Genomic DNA, 15,993 nt, shown 5'->3' on the forward strand with positions numbered 1-15,993 from the left:
AAAAAAATTAAAGGTTTTATACGGGCGTATATTACTTATATCTTAAAAAAAAACTTCTTACTAGCGTTTTTAAAAACGTTCCAGGCGACTTTTATCGTTTTAAATATATAAAGAGGCTTTTAAAAAACCGGACTCGTTTCGTATAATCCGGAATATATTATTTTATAATTAAATATAAAACTATATACTTTAATACCTCCGGGGACGTCTTCCGGCCTACTTATTCCTTAGGAATTAAAAACTTTAAATAACCCGATTAAGGTTTAATTTTAAACCGAATACGTTCGAAACCGTATCGTACGGCATTAAAATAGCTCTTCGACGTCGATTTTAACTAAACTTAACTAAATTACGAAAGGTATAACGCAAGTAATACACCGGCTCGCTTTTTTAAAAGGTAAAATAACCGCACTACGAAAAGCAAATAAAATACTTAGCCGGCGCCGCCGTACAAAAAAAACGGCTATAAAATAAAAAATTATTTCGTATATAAACTAAAAAAACCTATAGTTTTAAAAAAACGTTAATAAATAATTATAAGATAAATCGCGCCGAAATAATAATCGTATAAAAAAACTTAAAACGCGCCCGCGACGCTATAAAATCTACGAGGAGCCCGGGTATAATACGTATACTTATTAAAATAATATAAAAATATTTAAAAAGGAGGATTCCGATTAATTTTAATATATTAAATGCGTTATAGTGGAATTGATTTATATTTTATTATACGAGGCCTTAAAAAGTATTTAATTAGACCGTGTGTTTAATTAAACCGTAGATTACGTTATTTTAAAAATATATATATATAAAATCTACCCATAAGTTCTTAATAAAACTCATAGGTATCCGTAAGTAATATTTTAAATATATAAATAACCTATGGGTTACTTATAAATCCCATAGGTCCTTAGTAAAACCCATGGGTACCTAAAACCTATCCATAGTTGTGGCATGCATCCATAAGCGGAGTTTTACCCGCCCTTCCCCGCAACTGCCATGCGCTTAGGGAGGAGGTGAGGTAGTACGACATGCACCTTTCTAAGTGATTGGATCTTCTAAATGATAGTGAAATGTTATTGTTTGCGAGCCTTGCATTATAGTGGTTGCGTGTGTATCTTGTGGCACTTGATATGTACGCAATCTCAGTAATCAAGTGCCACATATGTACCCCGGCAGATAAGAGTGGGCTGTCCCATAGAAATGTATAGCAATGATCTCATAAGAACGTCACGACAGGAACAATTCAGATGTTAATAAATGGTCCACCGCAGTGTTTTTACCATCATAAAGTATCCCGACTCTCAACTTTGACTGTCCGCTTGAGAAATTTCAGCTTATCTGTCCATCAACTTCTAAGCCGGAAACAAGATGTCTTCACCAAACACTACCACGATGCGCGCCATTGGTGTCTCCCAATACGGCCCTGCCGATAACCTGCAATCACAGGAGATCCCGAGGCCGCCGGCGCCGACGGGCCGCCAGATGCGCGTCGAGATCAAGGCCGTCTCGGTCAACCCCATCGACATCAAGGTGCGCGCCGGCACCTACGACGACCCGCCTGACTACTACGACCGCGTCCGGAGCCTCACCGAGGGCAAGGGCGACGACGCATCCAGCAGCGACAACAGCAAGCTGCACGTCATGGGCTACGATGGCGCCGGCATAGTGCGCGAGCTCGGCCCGGACGTCCGGCACTTCCAGGCCGGCGACGAAGTCTACTTCCTCGCCAGCCCCGTGCTGCAGGGCACTTACGCCGAGGAGCTGCTGGTCGACGAGCGCCACGCGGGCCACAAGCCGCGCTCCCTGGATTTCGTCCAGGCCGCGACCATGCCGCTGACGTACGGCACCGCGTACGAGTCGCTCGTGGACCGGCTCGGGATCCGGCCCGGCGAGAAGGCGGGCATTTTGGTCATCAACGGCGGCGGCGGCATGGGCTCCGTCGCGTCGCAGATCGCGCGGCGCGTGCTGAAGCTGCCCGTCGTCATCACCACGGCGTCGCGGCCCGAGACCGCGGCCTTCTCGCGCGACGTCGGCGGCGCCACGCACGTCGTCAACCACCGCGACGACATCGTGCGGCAGATCCGGGAGCTCCGGGAAAAGGGCGAGATCCCGGCCGACGTGCCGCTCAAGTACGCGTACATCACGTCGCGCACGGAGCAGTACATCGCGCCCATCGCCGAGGTGTTGGCGCCTTTCGGCCGCGTCTGCAGCATCGTGCAGGCTAAGTTCGACATGTACGGGACGCAGTTCATGAGCAAGTCGCTGAGCTTCGCGTGGTGCTGGATCGCGACGGGGCCGTACCACGGGTACGACAACGACCGCGAGGAGAAGCACCACGAGTGGTACGAGGAGCTGGCTTCGCTGCTTGACGACGGCACGATCAAGTGTCACCTCACTCAGCGTAAGAGGCTGACGCTCGAGAATATTCGCGAGGCGCACAAGGCCACCGAGGCTGGGAAGGGGGTCGGGAAGACGGCGTTGGGGGTTGATGAGCCTGGGGAGCAGCAGGCTTTCTGTTGAGGTTGGTTGAACGAGGGGCCGCGCGTTGCATCAATTGTGATAGGAAAGGGATTTCTGCTTCGCAACGGGATAACATCCATGTCAAGTTCACATAAGCAAGGCGAGTCGGAAAACCAGAATGCTACTATTTACATAACCAATCGGCTATCCCATTACTGACTATCCCACCTCAAGTGGTAATAGAACGGGTTCCTACCAACGTGCTGGTTGTGGGCCAATTCAAAGCCTTTGACTGCTACTTCTTGGTTTCGATCCACGGATGCTGACGGTCATGGTAGCTCTTTGGGGAGTTTGACTCATGATCCTCCCTAGTCGAGAACTCCGTCGTACGTAGTATTGCCCCATCGTCCGGAGACAAAGGGGCTCTGGGCTGCTCTTCAGGACCGACCTGTTTCAGTCGAGTCATCGGTACATTGCCGCTGTGCGTGTCGATCTGCTGATACATCCGCGGCCTCGAGTGTGGCGCGTGGCGGCTACCACCATGATGGGACTGCGACTGCGAGCCGTTCCGGGTATTCGGCACGGACGACCCTATCCAAGACCGCAGCGACGCCAGCGCCCCCGAGTTCCGGACCTGCTCGAACACCTTGGGGATCGAGGGCACGCACAGGACCAGCATCCCCGACGTGTACTCGGAGAGGGCCCAAAACGCGACGGCGGAGTAGTCGTACGCGACGTCCGAGGAGGAGTCGAAGGCGACCACGGTCGGCAGCCGGACGGCCGCGGCCACGCAGCTGAACAACCCAAGGCAGAAGATGGTGGAGACGCCGACCTTCTTGCGCGTGGAGAGGTGCAGCCGCCAGATGACGCGGTGCGGCAGGACCAGAATGGCCAGGTCGGTAATGAGGGCCATGGCGGCGGCGGCGATGTCGAGCCGGCTCTTGTCGAAGCATTTGCCGTGGACGGTGAGGTCCCAGATCGCTTGGTGGGGTATACAGGAGAGGTTGACGGCGATGAGCATGATGACAGTCCACAGTATGTTGATCCACATGACGACGTGACAGGCCCAAAAGAATGAGCCCCGGGTGCCGGCGGGGACGAAGATGCGCATCCAGTCCAGGAGGATGGCCACCTTGAGCAACCCCACCGACAGGATCTGGAGGTTATTGCAGATGAGATAGTTCTGTCCAAGTTCATCAGCTCCCTGGGCCTGCGAGATTTCCCTCCATAGACTTACTTGGAGGAGTAGAATCATGTCACGGACGCGGACATCCCACTGGTGAACAAAGAAACCGACGATGTTTAGTTGGTAGTAGCCACGGCTGATGAAGGCCAGGGTGAAGGCCTTCTCGGTTTAGCAAGCCAAACACCAAAATTCCTTTCAGGGATCTGTCTTATCAAAACCTACATATGATGCAATAAGTAGGACTAGGATGACGTTAGTGCACGATCTCATGGCTAGGTGGTCCAATTAGATATGATCTTACATTCTTCAAAGCCAACTCGCCGAATGAGGACGAACCGCGCATAGAGGCGAATTAGAAACATGAGTGTGGTCAGGGCCAGGCACGTGGCCAGGATGCCTTGAGCCAGTCCATTGTTGTTCGAAGGGTTGTCGAAGTTGGGCATGGTGTTGTCGGGCGGTGCCAGCGCGGGCCCCTCGAGAGCCACGGCCAGTTGCTCGGGACTCAACCCCGACAGGTCTGCCATTGCAGCCAGCTGTTGTCAGCCTAAGTGTTGGTTGTGAACATGAATAGTCCGGGATCGTGGGGGACAGAGAAAGGGGGCTTTTTGAACGATGAGTTTGCTTCTTGTTTTGGCATGGTGGTAAGACAGTACCATGGGTGCATTAGTGGCCGCATGGCTAATGCATGTCAGACATAATTAGACCATGCCTTCACGGATCGAGTGATAGGGTGCCGAGTTGGTGGCCAGCTGACCCCACCCTGCCATGAACCGAAGAACCAACTGCATATGCAGCCTGCTCCGTTGGATCGTCGCCCTGCATGGAACGATGCGACCTGTCAGCCGCCCTGCATAAGCGGGAAGAAACGAGGCCACCAATCAGAGAGATTCTCATTACACTTCCAGAGGCCGCCGCTTTAAGCCGGCATCTCTGAATATGTTACTTGGCACCCCGCAGAGCATCCCTTCTTGCAACACATTCTCGTAACAAAAGGCACTGTGGATTTCTTTCTCACTTTCTCCGTCAGTGTAACGCACGTGCGGCCCAGAACATCCAAGATCATCTCAGACTTCCTATTTACTTCGCCGAAGGTCAAGCATTGGTAGTTTCCTCCCCTACCATTCCTCATATTCACGTTGTTTGCTACGCCACCTCGAGTATGGATATCACAGGAAATGCGGTAATATTTGGCGGAGGTACGTCTACCGTCCATGTGCTTTCATATGTCTGACTCAGATGCTCACGGACCTTTCAGGGGGCGGTATTGGCCGAAGCACCGCGTTGCTATTTGCACAGTCCAACGCGTCCGCCGTCGTCGTCGCAGACCTCAACCTCGAAGCCGCAGAGAGTGCCGCCGCCGAGGCCAAGAGGGCGGCGACCAACCCCAAGTTCCGGGCCGAGGCCCTTCGGGTTGACGTGACCATTCAAGAATCGGTAGACTCGGTGTTTGACCATGTGACCACGTCCATCGGCCGGATGGACTACTGCGTTAACTGTGCTGGGGTAAGTCTGGTAACCTGCCGGTTACATACCGTGTCAACCAGCCGGTATCAAGATGCCGACCTTTGTGTGTATTGCCCTCTGGCTGAGTTCTCGCACCCCTAGTTTCCCGTCAAAACTGCTCGCCAGACTGCGGACGCCGATGTGGCCGAGTTCTTCCGCGTGCAAGATATCAATCTGAGGGGCACCTTTTTCGTCGTCCGGGCCGCGTGTGCCATCATGCGGTCCCAGGACCTCCTCCCGAACCTGGCCGAGTTCCCCGAGAGAGGGAGTACCCGCGGCTCCATCGTCACTCTCGGATCTGTCCTTTCCCTTGGCGCATCGCCCTATCTGATGCAGTATACCACCTCCAAGCACGCGGTGCTTGGCCTTACCAAGACTGCCGGTAAGCAGCACTATTGCCCCTTAAACTATCTGGGTGCTGACGCTATTTGCAGCGATCGACCACGCAGCCGATGGCATCCGTGTCAACTGCGTCTGTCCGACGTGGGTAGACACCAACATGACCAAGCAGGTTTGCGAGGATGTGCCCGGCATCGAGGAGACGCTTATTCCCAGTGTGCCGTTGGGCCGCATAGCGAAGCCGGAGGAGATAGCCGATGCCATCGTCTTCCTCAGCAGCCCTCGGGCGAGCTTTGTGACCGGCTGTCCTTTCATCATCGATGGAGGGGCCAGTCTTTCAAGCAACAGGTAGATGTGAATCATGCTGTGTGTGCGAGATTTGGCCAGCGCGTGTCGGGATATGCTACCTACCCCCTTTTGGCAATGTTAGTTGAGGATGCATTTTGTTCTAGTGGAATTATAGCATTATGAAGAAAATGGCATTGTCACCCCATATCGTAGACAGGCCCTCATTACCCCATTCCCCAAGACGTTCGTGACATGGAGTGGTGTTGAAGTTGCAGCTCTACATGTGGGTCGAATCAGCGGATCGCAGTTGCAATAAACTTCCTTGTTCCCGTTGTGACATTGCCAGACCTCGGCCACAATTGTGGCTTGTGGCACAGACAGGGCCATCTTCATTTGAGCATGCTTCCTACAACTCACCTTTGTGCAGGCGACTGTGCCTCGCAGATATGGACTTATCTGCTCTATTCAATTGGCATATGACAGTTTACCCCGGTGCATCAGCACTGTGCATAAAGCAGGATTAGCCAAGACTACTTGTGTGGGTTTCAAGCGGCGAGGGGACAGGAGATCCTATGCTTACATCAGATGAGTTGGGTATATTCACCAACACAGTAACATCGTATCGGTCAGAGCGATACGGCGAGATCGGCGGAATTGTGACATAAGCCGGGTCTGTCCATGCGTCCGGCCAAATCAGAGCCGTGGCTGCTTAGCCAAGGAGTCTTGTCGGCGGTTATGACACACCGCATCCCCTGTTTACCAAGGCTGCGCGCTCTGCATATTCAGCTGGGTTCCTCCGAACTCGAATACGCTAACGGCCTCCGCGTTGGCCCTGTTGGAATGCATGCACAAAGCCACTTCCATCGTTCCATATATCCCAGGTAGGTGTTTGTTCATCCGGACGTGGCTGTACCCATCGGATCCGGGTTGGCTCAAGGGTTGGGAACACCAATTTGTTATTGACGCGAGGCCATCGTTCGGGCCCGACAAGTGCTTTAAGTGCTGCCAAGTTGACAGCCTGTAGGCAAATAATGGAGATGTTGGCGCATCCTTGTATTTCCATTGCCTTGGCTAATCCTTGGCGCAATTTGTGTGCATGAGTTGGTTCGTGGTTGTAGGACTATGCCTGCCATGGCGGAATCAGCATTGGCAGGCTGACATGATGGCCCCCCAAAAGGACCAAACGTGGAATCACGGCTGCGGGCCACTTCATTGGCTCCACAATCCCTCGGCGCGTGGTAAGCTGCAGGTTTACTCAGAAACTCCGCCGTTGAAACCCCAGGTAGCGCGTCATGAATCGTCCGGGCCTCTCTCGTCATTGTGTGGACTAGTGTGCCCAGGAAGAGTGGAGGCTGTCGGGAGAAATACGTTTTGTATCATGATATGGGGTGCTGCTGACGCTCCGGCATTTCAACCTCTCGGGTGCTGCCGTTGGTTGTACCATGTCTAGGAAGATTTTGATTTATTACTAGGTCTCCAGAAGTAAGGGTGAGAAAGATGAGAAGTTATTGTAATATCGTCCATCAACCCCCATGACATTCATAACATAGCTTCATTAGTTCCCCTCCCAAATCGCCCCTATCGCGAAGACGGGAGCTCGGAGTCCCAGCACTTCGTCAAGATGGGCAATCCAACGATGGCTGACGAAGACGATCTTGCATGCATCGTCGGAATGGGTACGTCACGGCTGACATGTTGTAAGGGCCAGCTGCTAACTTCATGCCTCAGCTTGCCGTCTGCCGGGGGGCATACGGTCGCCGTCCGAAATGTGGTCATTCATGGTGGATGAGAAGTCCGCCCAAGGCCGGGTCCCGGCGGATCGGTTCAATATCGATGGGTTCTACTCTGACACCGACCGGTCCGGTGTCATGTCTGCCGACGGAGGCTATTTTCTCCAAGAAGACGTCCGCCAGTTCGAGAACCGCTTCTTTGGCATCAACAACATAGAAGCCAAATACATGGACCCACAGCAACGAAAGCTGCTCGAAGTGGTCTACGAATGCTTCGAGAATGCCGGGCTGTCCTTGCAGGACGTCGCCGGGTCGAGGACTGGGGTGTATGTCGGCAACTTCACCTTCGATCACATTGTCAGGCAAGCCCGCGACTTGGACTACACACACCGTTACTGTGGAACCGGATCCGGTACGGCGATATTGGCCAATAGAATCAGCCACCTGTTCGACCTTCGTGGACCCAGGTGAGAAACTAACGCCTACCCCTGGCCGGTACTGGTCTACTAACCTTTTCGATGTAGCGTGACGCTCGATACTGGCTGCTCGGCATCCCTCTATGGCTTCCACGCCGCCGTCAGTGCTCTGAGGGCAGGAGAGTGCGACGCGGCCGTCGTGGCGAGCGCCAACCTGATCACGAGCCCCGAGCAGCTGCTGGCGACGGTGAAGGGCGGGGTCATCTCCCAAACCTCAACATGTCACACCTTTGATGCCGAGGCAGACGGCTACGGGCGGGCCGAGGCCGTCAACGCCATCTATCTCAAGACGGTCTGTGCTGCTCGCAGAGACAGGGACGGCATCTGGGCGATTATCCGAGGAACTTCTGTCAACTCGTAGGTCGCTTCAACGATTACCAGCTTCTTGTTCTACTTTATTATTTCATCACGGTATGGTCTGCTAACGAGGCAAATACAACAGGGATGGGAGGACACCGGGAATATCACATCCAAGTGTAGACGGCCAAGTTGCCGTCATCCGCAGTGCCTACGCAACTTCCCAGCTGGAGCCCAGAGATATTGACTACGTCGAGTGCCATGGGACAGGGACAGCGATTGGTGACCCCATCGAAGTGGAAGCCCTCCGGCGCTGCTTCTCGAAGGATGACAGAGGCTCGCCACTCGTGATCGGTTCGGTACTTATCAGCCAGCATCCATCCATATATGTACATCCACCCGACACTAACACATGCGGTCTTTCCTAGGTGAAACCGAATTTCGGTCACAGCGAGGCGGCCAGTGGCCTCACGTCTGTGATAAAAGTGGCCCTGGCGCTACGGCATGCCAAGATCCCTCCCACATATGGAGTGAAACAACTCAATCCGAAGTGTAAGGTGGCCCTTTTCCCTCTGGCCGGAGAATCGCAGAGTTTCTCTACTAAAAACGACTTGAAAGTACTGCTCGATCCCACCAACATGGCCGTCGCGACAGAGCTATCGGACTGGCCTCGAAGAAGTCGTATTCGCCGCGCTGGCGTCAGTGCATTTGGCTACGGCGGTTCCAATGCGCACTGCGTCCTCGAGTCGTTCGATCGCGTCTCCAGCCGCGAAGGCACTTCAGAAGCGGATACGGTCGGAAAAGCATACGTCTTGCCCCTATCTGCATTTGGCCGCAACTCCCTGGAGCAACGCCTTCAAGACAGCTTGCAGGCCATCGGCAGGAGCAACCCGGACACAATGGAGGGGCTCGCATACACGCTGGGCTGTCGAAGAACGCACTTCCAGCAGCAAAGGGCGTACGTGGTTGCGCAATCCCATGCTGGTGAAAGTTGCGAGCGCCGCCGGTCGGCTGACGACAACATCCACTGCACGAAGCTAGCGGAGAGCCCTGCCTCGAATTCAGCGAAGAACCAAGGACCCAATCCTATCGGGTTCGTGTTCACAGGCCAAGGTGCACAATACGCGACTATGGCCAGGGAGTTGCTGGGCAGCAATGCGGTGTTTCGGAAGACAATCCGTGAGCTCGACAAGACTCTCCAAAGTCTACCAGCTGAACTTGCTCCCGCGTGGTCCCTGGAATCCACACTTCGCGACGAGCCCGAGGGGTCCGGTGTGGTTCACCAAGTGGTCCGCAGCCAGCCTCTTTGCACCGCCGTCCAGATCGGCCTGGTCCGAGTCCTCCGCAGTTGGGGTATTGAACCGGCGGCTGTGGTTGGCCACTCATCGGGCGAGATCGCTGCTGCGTACGCCGCCGGTCTCGTCAATGCGGGACAGGCCATACTCGCGGCGTACTTCCGGGGCTATGTCGTCGGCCTGTCGAGGAGCCGTGGTGCCATGGCGGCAGTGGGCCTCTCCTCGAAGGAAGCCGAGGATCTGATCGCTGAGAAGGGCATTGCCCATATCTCTGTTGCGTGCGTGAACGCCCCTCAGCTCGTAACGCTCAGTGGTTCTTCGGACGCCGTCGACGCCCTGGTCCAGCTGGCGCAAGACCGCAAGGTCTTCTGCCGCAGACTAGAGACTGGCGGGCGGGCCTACCATTCTCCCATGATGAAAGAGGTCGGCGCGCAATACGAATCCCTTCTTGCGCCGTATTTCTCCGACGCGTCTCGAAACAATGGCCGGGAGGTTGAGATGTTCTCCACCGTTCATCTCAACGATCATGAACCCGCGATGCTGAGCGCCGATGTATATCTCCCGAAATACTGGAGAGAGAATCTGGAAAAGCCGGTCCAGTTCCTCTCGGCAGTCGGGTGCATGACAAAGGACAGAGCTCTTCACCTCATCGAGATAGGGCCTCACTCCGCACTCAAAGGTCCCATCCAGGCGATTCGGACCGAGCTTGGCATTGAACCCCATCGTTTGCCATACGACCCAACATTGGTGAGAGGTCAAAACTCCGAGATGCGTCTTAAGGAATTAGCAGGCGAGCTCTTCCTGCACGGCCACCGGCTCGACTGGGAGATAGTGAACGAGATATCTCGTGACGGCATGGTCCCTGTCGCCAACCTCCCAACGTATCCCTGGGACTATTCAACCGGGCTACTGTGGGATGAGTCCCGGCTCAGCATCGAACTTCGGCAGCGGGAGTTCGTTCATCATGAGCTTCTAGGGTCTCGGCAGCTAGGGACTAACGGCATCGACTGGACGTGGCGCAACATTCTGAATCTGGCCGAAGTTCCGTGGCTTCGCGACCACAAGATCGAAAAGCAGATTGTATTCCCCGCAGTCGGCTACTTGACCATGGTCATGGTGGCCATGCAGCAAGTTCAAAAGGACGGACCAGGTGTAGCAGAGGCTGGGGCTTTCGATTTCCGCAATGTCAAGGTGAACACGGCGTTGGTGCTTGAAGAGGAAGGAGAGATGAGTTCCAAAGAGGTCGAGTTGCATACAACCGTTTCTCCCCGGAAGCTTTCATCCACGACAACTTCCTCCGACTGGCTCGACTTCACTATATCCTCATGGATGGCGGGGAAAGCCACGCTCCACTGTAATGGCTCGGTACGCCTGGTTGAATCGATGGATCTCCGAGGAGCTGTCACATTCAACAATACAGACAGTTACGAGACCTGGTCAATGGACCCATGGTATGAGAAGCTCGCACAGGAAGGTCTCCCCTACGGGCCGGTATTCAAAGTCGTCCGCGACCTTCGGACGGACCGCGGCCGAGTTCGGACATCGGCGTTGTCGAGCACGGTGGCCAAGCCCCTGACCACCGAGCAGCCCAGCCCATACAGCCCCGTAGACCCTTTGGCCATCGAAGCCTGCGTGCAGGCCGCGATCTTCGGCGGCATGGCGGGCAACCTGTATTCTCTTCGAGCTTACATACCAACTTTCATCACCGAGTGCCGGATCGGGACGCTGCCCCGTAACGCCCCCTGCGTCGATGCGACCATCCACTCGAAGACAACGATCACCGGCGTTTCAAGTCACAGGATATATGCCACGCTTCGTGACCCCGATGGCAAGCTCCTGGTTCACATGGGCGATGTGCTGATGAACTTGTATACGGGGAAGAGGAGACAAGAGCCTGCCGTCAACGGTTCGCTTCCGCGCTTTCCGCTTCTGCTCCCGGACTGGAAGCCGGATATCCTACGATTGGACTCTGGAATTGTGACTTATATCGACGAGCAGAGACGAAAGATGGCAGAGCAGCAAGTCCCTGGTCTCCATGACAACAACGACGTATTTGTGCGATCGACTCTCCTGGACCTCGCAAGCCACAAAAATCCCCGGATGCGTGTGCTTGAGCTATCGTATGGCTTTGAGAGCCAGAAAGATGTGTACCTCAACACTTTCGGTGGGCGGGATGATTTACCGCGGTAAGTGGCCCTCGGTGTTTGTTTCTTTTTCCTCTGGTAATTATTCCACTCGGCCGTTGTGTTTGTTTTGCATTATTCCAGTGTCTCAGGGGCGAGTATTCCACATTTTATTCCAAGGGTTGCGTTGATTCCTTTGTGGGATTCTATTTGTTGCTTGATGAGTCATTCTAACCACCTAGAGTCGATAGATACAAATCCTGGAACCTTGGTACAATAGATGATGACGGCGTCGTGACGGTTGAAGCCGACGGTTCTGGCCCTTTTGACTTGATCTTGATCCCACACGTGAGTTGAACCATACCCAGTTTGTACCTATGGTTCTAACATATTGGATACCAGCGAATTGTGTCCGCAGCTTTCTGGCAGCATTGTTCCCAGAACAATTCAAATCTACTGAGTACCAAAGGGCTGGTGATTAGCTCCCAGCCCGATGAAAGTAGCAATATTGGGTCTGATCAGTTCACAATCGTGCACGTTGAGCACAACACCCTACTGGCAATGCGGAAGGAACAGGAGAAGAAAATAGGCCAAGGAAACATTACAATAGTGGTAAGTCAGTTATGGGGTTCTCCACGAAAGGTGTCGTGTTCTTTGGGTCGAATGCTAACACTGATGAAAGGTCCGCCAACCGTCTAACGAGGTCTCACAACTTGCCCAGTGTCTGCTCCGACATCTGGAAAATGGTCCCGAGACCTGTAAAGCCAGATTTATGGACTTCTCGGACCTTGCCACCATCGAGCCCGAAAAGAACATGACCTGGATCTGTCTCTTAGAGGCAGAGCTAGAACTACTTGCGACTATCGCCGATGAGGATTTGACCCTCCTGAAACGCATCACAAATCTCGGTGGCCAGGTCTTATGGCTTACCGGTACCGATATTCTCGGAACTCCGAACCCGGATCTCGCACTTTCTGGCGGCTTATCTCGAGCCCTTGCGTTAGAACAGCCGTCGCTCCGTTTCTGCGTCCTGGATGTGGGCCGCATCGAGACGTCGACGGCCTGGCTGCAACGCACTTGCCATAACGTGGTGCAGGCGATGACTACCCACCACCAGTTTGACGACAAGGAGTTTGTGCAGAAGGGTTCTTCGTTGTATATCAACCGCTTCTGCCCGGAACAAGAGCTCAACTCCACGTTCCGGCATCGCATAGGCGATGAGTTTACACGGCGAACGACCATCGCCGAAGCCGCACCGGCGCGGCTGGCCATTGCACAACCCGGCCTCAACGACTCGATTTATTTCCAGCAAGAAACCACACCCTGGACTTCGCCACCCCCGGCCGGCTTCGTCGACGTCGACGTCAAGGCCGTCAGCCTGAACGCCAAGGACGTATACGTCCTAGCCGGCCGCGCCGAGACGCGCGGCGGCACCACGATGCTCGAGTTCGCCGGCGTCGTCGCCGCGGCGGGGCCAGACATCAGCCACGTGCGGCCCGGGGACCGGGTCCTGGTCGTGCAAGCCAGCCACTTCGGCACGAGGGCGCGGGTGCCGGCGCGGACTGCGTTCAAGATGCGCCCGGACGAGGAGTTCACCGTCATGGCAACGCTGCCGATCGCGTACAATACAGCGTTGTACGCGCTGAATGACCGCGCTAGCCTGCGGAAGAGGGAGTCCGTCTTGGTGCACGCCGGATCGGGCGCGTTCGGCATGGCCGCCATTTCCATCGCGCAGCGCATCGGGACCACGGTCTACACCACGGCCAGCACGCCGGCCAAGAAGCAGTTCCTCACGCAAGAGCTGGGCATCGAGGCCTCGCATATCTTCAACTCCCGGGATGAATCCTTCGTCGCGGGCCTGCTGGAGGCCACGGGAGGAAGGGGCGTCGACGTGATGATCAACTCGTTGACGGGGGATCTGCTGCATGCCGGCTGGCGCTGCCTGGCCAACTTCGGGCGCTTCGTCGAGGTCGGCAAGCGCGATCTCCAGGATGCCGGCAAGCTGGACATGGACATCTTTCTGCGGAACGCGACGTTCACCGCCTTTGACTTAACGGAGTTGGCTTGTAGCGATCAGACGTTTCACCAAGAAGTGTTTCTCAGGTAAGTATTTTGTCTCTTTCCCCTTTTCGAGCTTACGCTCCGAGATTTGATATTGACAATGGCTGCAACAGTAAAATGAACGAAACCCTCGCGCTATATCGATCAGGACAGATAAAAGCAGCCCCTAGCAGGATATTCGATGTGGAGGATATCGCTCAAGCGTACAACTACTTCTCGACTAAAGACCGAGTGGGAAAGGTTGTCATATCTTTGGAAAAGCCAAAGAGTATCGTTCAGGTAAGGCCAGAAGATACTTCTAAACCATAATTAAATTAACTTGGTCATTTCTAAAAGATCTTACAAATACAGGTCGTCAAGCCTCGATTCGCCACTTGTTTTGACCTAAACAAGACGTATATCCTCATTGGATGTCTCGGTGGGCTGGGTCGGAGCCTCAGTCGATGGATGGTAGCACGCGGGGCCCGGAACTTCGTCTTCCTAGGAAGGACAGGGTGCGACAAGCCAGAAGCCGCGGACCTCGTCTCCTGGCTGCGAAGCACCGGATCCCGCGTGGCCGTAGTGCGCGGTGACGTCTCCAACCTCGCGGATGTCGAGGCCGTCCTCGACGCTTGCGGCAAAGCCGCAATAGGGGGCGTGATCCAAGCCGCCATGGGCCTCCACGAGACGCTCTTCTACCGCATGAACAGCGCGCAGTGGCACGCCGCCGTGCGGCCCAAGTTCGTCGGGACGTGGAACATCCACCGGGCGCTGGAGAACCGCGGCGTCGATCTCGACTTTATGTTACTAACGTCCTCGGTCAGTGGCAGTGTGGGCTCGGCGACGGAGAGCAATTACTGCGCGGCTAATGCGTTCCTGGACGCCTTTGCACACTGGCGCAGCAGGAGTCTGGGTAAGCCAACTGTGGCGATCGGTCTCGGCATGATCGAGGAGGTCGGGTATCTGCACGAGAACCCGGACATCAAGGCCATGTTGCTGCGTAAGGGGCTTCAGCCGTTCAACGAGGAGGAGTTCCTCCAGGTCATCGACCTGTCTTTGTCAGGCGAAGGACACCCCCCAGGTTGCAGCGCTTCCGATGCCCCTAGCTATTCGCAGGTCGTTACTGGCCTGGAGCCTTTGGGCATTCGGCGTCCTGAAGATGGGATGACTACCAACGAACATCTCCTTTCTGACCCGCGTCTAGCCATGGTATCCGCATTGGTAGAAGCCCACCAACGACGCCGGGACGCGGGACAGCAAGGCGGACAACTCAGCCAGCTCGGTGACGTACCGGCCTGGATGGCCGAGCTGCCCGCAGGTGTGGCCGAAGTGTTCATGCCGGAGCGTGGTGCGGGTTCGCTGGAAGATGCCTGTCTACGACTCATATCGAGGAGGTTCGCCCGGTTGATCCTTACAGAGCCGGAGCAGATTGATGACGGGAGATGCATGGCGGATTTCGGGATCGACAGCATGATAGCGGCCGAGTTCCGGACGTGGATGTGGACTTGTTTGAGGACTGACGTGCCTTTCTTGGACATTATGAGTCCTCAAAAGACGCTGCGCGTGCTTGCTGGGTTTGTAGCGGAAAATCTCGCTGGACCGAGATAGCCAATTTCCGTAGGAATAAGGAACAATAACTCTGCGACTATTCTATGGTGCCTATTCAAACTAAAACTCACAAGCCTTCATAGGGTTGCCTTGCGGTTCGCTTGCATCGGTCGACGTCTTGATGGCGAATATAGAAAGACTGCCATATTTATAACGAATAAAGTAATTCGGCCAACTTCAACATTATCAGGTAGAAAAATCGAAGAAAAGAGAAAGAAAAAATTATAGATGGGCTGGTTTCAATTCAACAAGGTCAGAAGGTAGCTACAACCACTCAGCATCAGGTCAGCACTAGGTCAGCAGCACCAAGCCTAACACCCAGGCAAACATGGGCATACCTGGGGGCCGGGCAGTGCCCCCGTATGAATTGGAAAACAAGAACATGGGGGTCAAGCGAATTCAGCCTGTTAGCATAGCCACGCTCTGAGAATGCCGAATTTGTTCATCGCCACCATCTGGGGCGGTTTCTCAGGTAGTGGACGTGTCGATACAAGGATGTTGGAATAAGCTTATTAGACGGGTGTTTGAGCTGGAAACTTGAACAAAATGGGTCGAGCTTCAGCCGGGAGAGTCCGAGCAATCCCCACCAAATGCGACATGGAATGAATTTGTACTCAAGTACGATCTCTCGGTAGCTTGGCCCAT

The 15,993-nt window shown here is 54.5% G+C and overlaps 4 protein-coding genes across 4 annotated transcripts; 3 read left to right on the forward strand and 1 right to left on the reverse strand.

The window, feature by feature from the left end:
* Window positions 1–1,395: 1,395 nt before the first annotated feature.
* On the forward strand, window positions 1,396–2,523 carry PG986_015083 (quinone oxidoreductase; the record flags this gene model as incomplete). Its single annotated transcript, XM_066851305.1, has 1 exon — window positions 1,396–2,523. The coding sequence occupies one exon, from the start codon at window positions 1,396–1,398 to the stop codon at window positions 2,521–2,523; it is 1,128 nt and encodes a 375-aa protein (XP_066692394.1).
* A 235-nt stretch (window positions 2,524–2,758) lies between these two features.
* On the reverse strand, window positions 2,759–4,173 carry PG986_015084 (uncharacterized protein; the record flags this gene model as incomplete). The annotated part of the gene is made up of 4 exons (XM_066851306.1): window positions 2,759–3,646; window positions 3,701–3,808; window positions 3,872–3,891; window positions 3,951–4,173. 4 exons carry the CDS (start codon window positions 4,171–4,173, stop codon window positions 2,759–2,761), a joined length of 1,239 nt encoding a protein of 412 aa, XP_066692395.1.
* Window positions 4,174–4,808: 635 nt separating this feature from the next.
* PG986_015085 (NAD(P)-binding protein) lies at window positions 4,809–5,843 on the forward strand (the record flags this gene model as incomplete). Its single annotated transcript, XM_066851307.1, has 4 exons — window positions 4,809–4,845; window positions 4,905–5,152; window positions 5,255–5,534; window positions 5,587–5,843. 4 exons carry the CDS (start codon window positions 4,809–4,811, stop codon window positions 5,841–5,843), a joined length of 822 nt encoding a protein of 273 aa, XP_066692396.1.
* Window positions 5,844–7,415: 1,572 nt separating this feature from the next.
* PG986_015086 (polyketide synthase) lies at window positions 7,416–15,348 on the forward strand (the record flags this gene model as incomplete). The annotated part of the gene is made up of 10 exons (XM_066851308.1): window positions 7,416–7,455; window positions 7,508–7,976; window positions 8,034–8,342; window positions 8,428–8,641; window positions 8,711–11,763; window positions 11,952–12,048; window positions 12,103–12,312; window positions 12,383–13,803; window positions 13,848–14,040; window positions 14,113–15,348. 10 exons carry the CDS (start codon window positions 7,416–7,418, stop codon window positions 15,346–15,348), a joined length of 7,242 nt encoding a protein of 2,413 aa, XP_066692397.1.
* Between the last annotated feature and the right edge of the window lie 645 nt (window positions 15,349–15,993).

The sequence above is a fragment of the Apiospora aurea genome, assembly GCF_038362705.1.
Source record: "Apiospora aurea strain CBS 24483 chromosome Unknown utg000011l_segment0_segment0, whole genome shotgun sequence".
Taxonomy (NCBI): domain Eukaryota; kingdom Fungi; phylum Ascomycota; class Sordariomycetes; order Amphisphaeriales; family Apiosporaceae; genus Apiospora; species Apiospora aurea.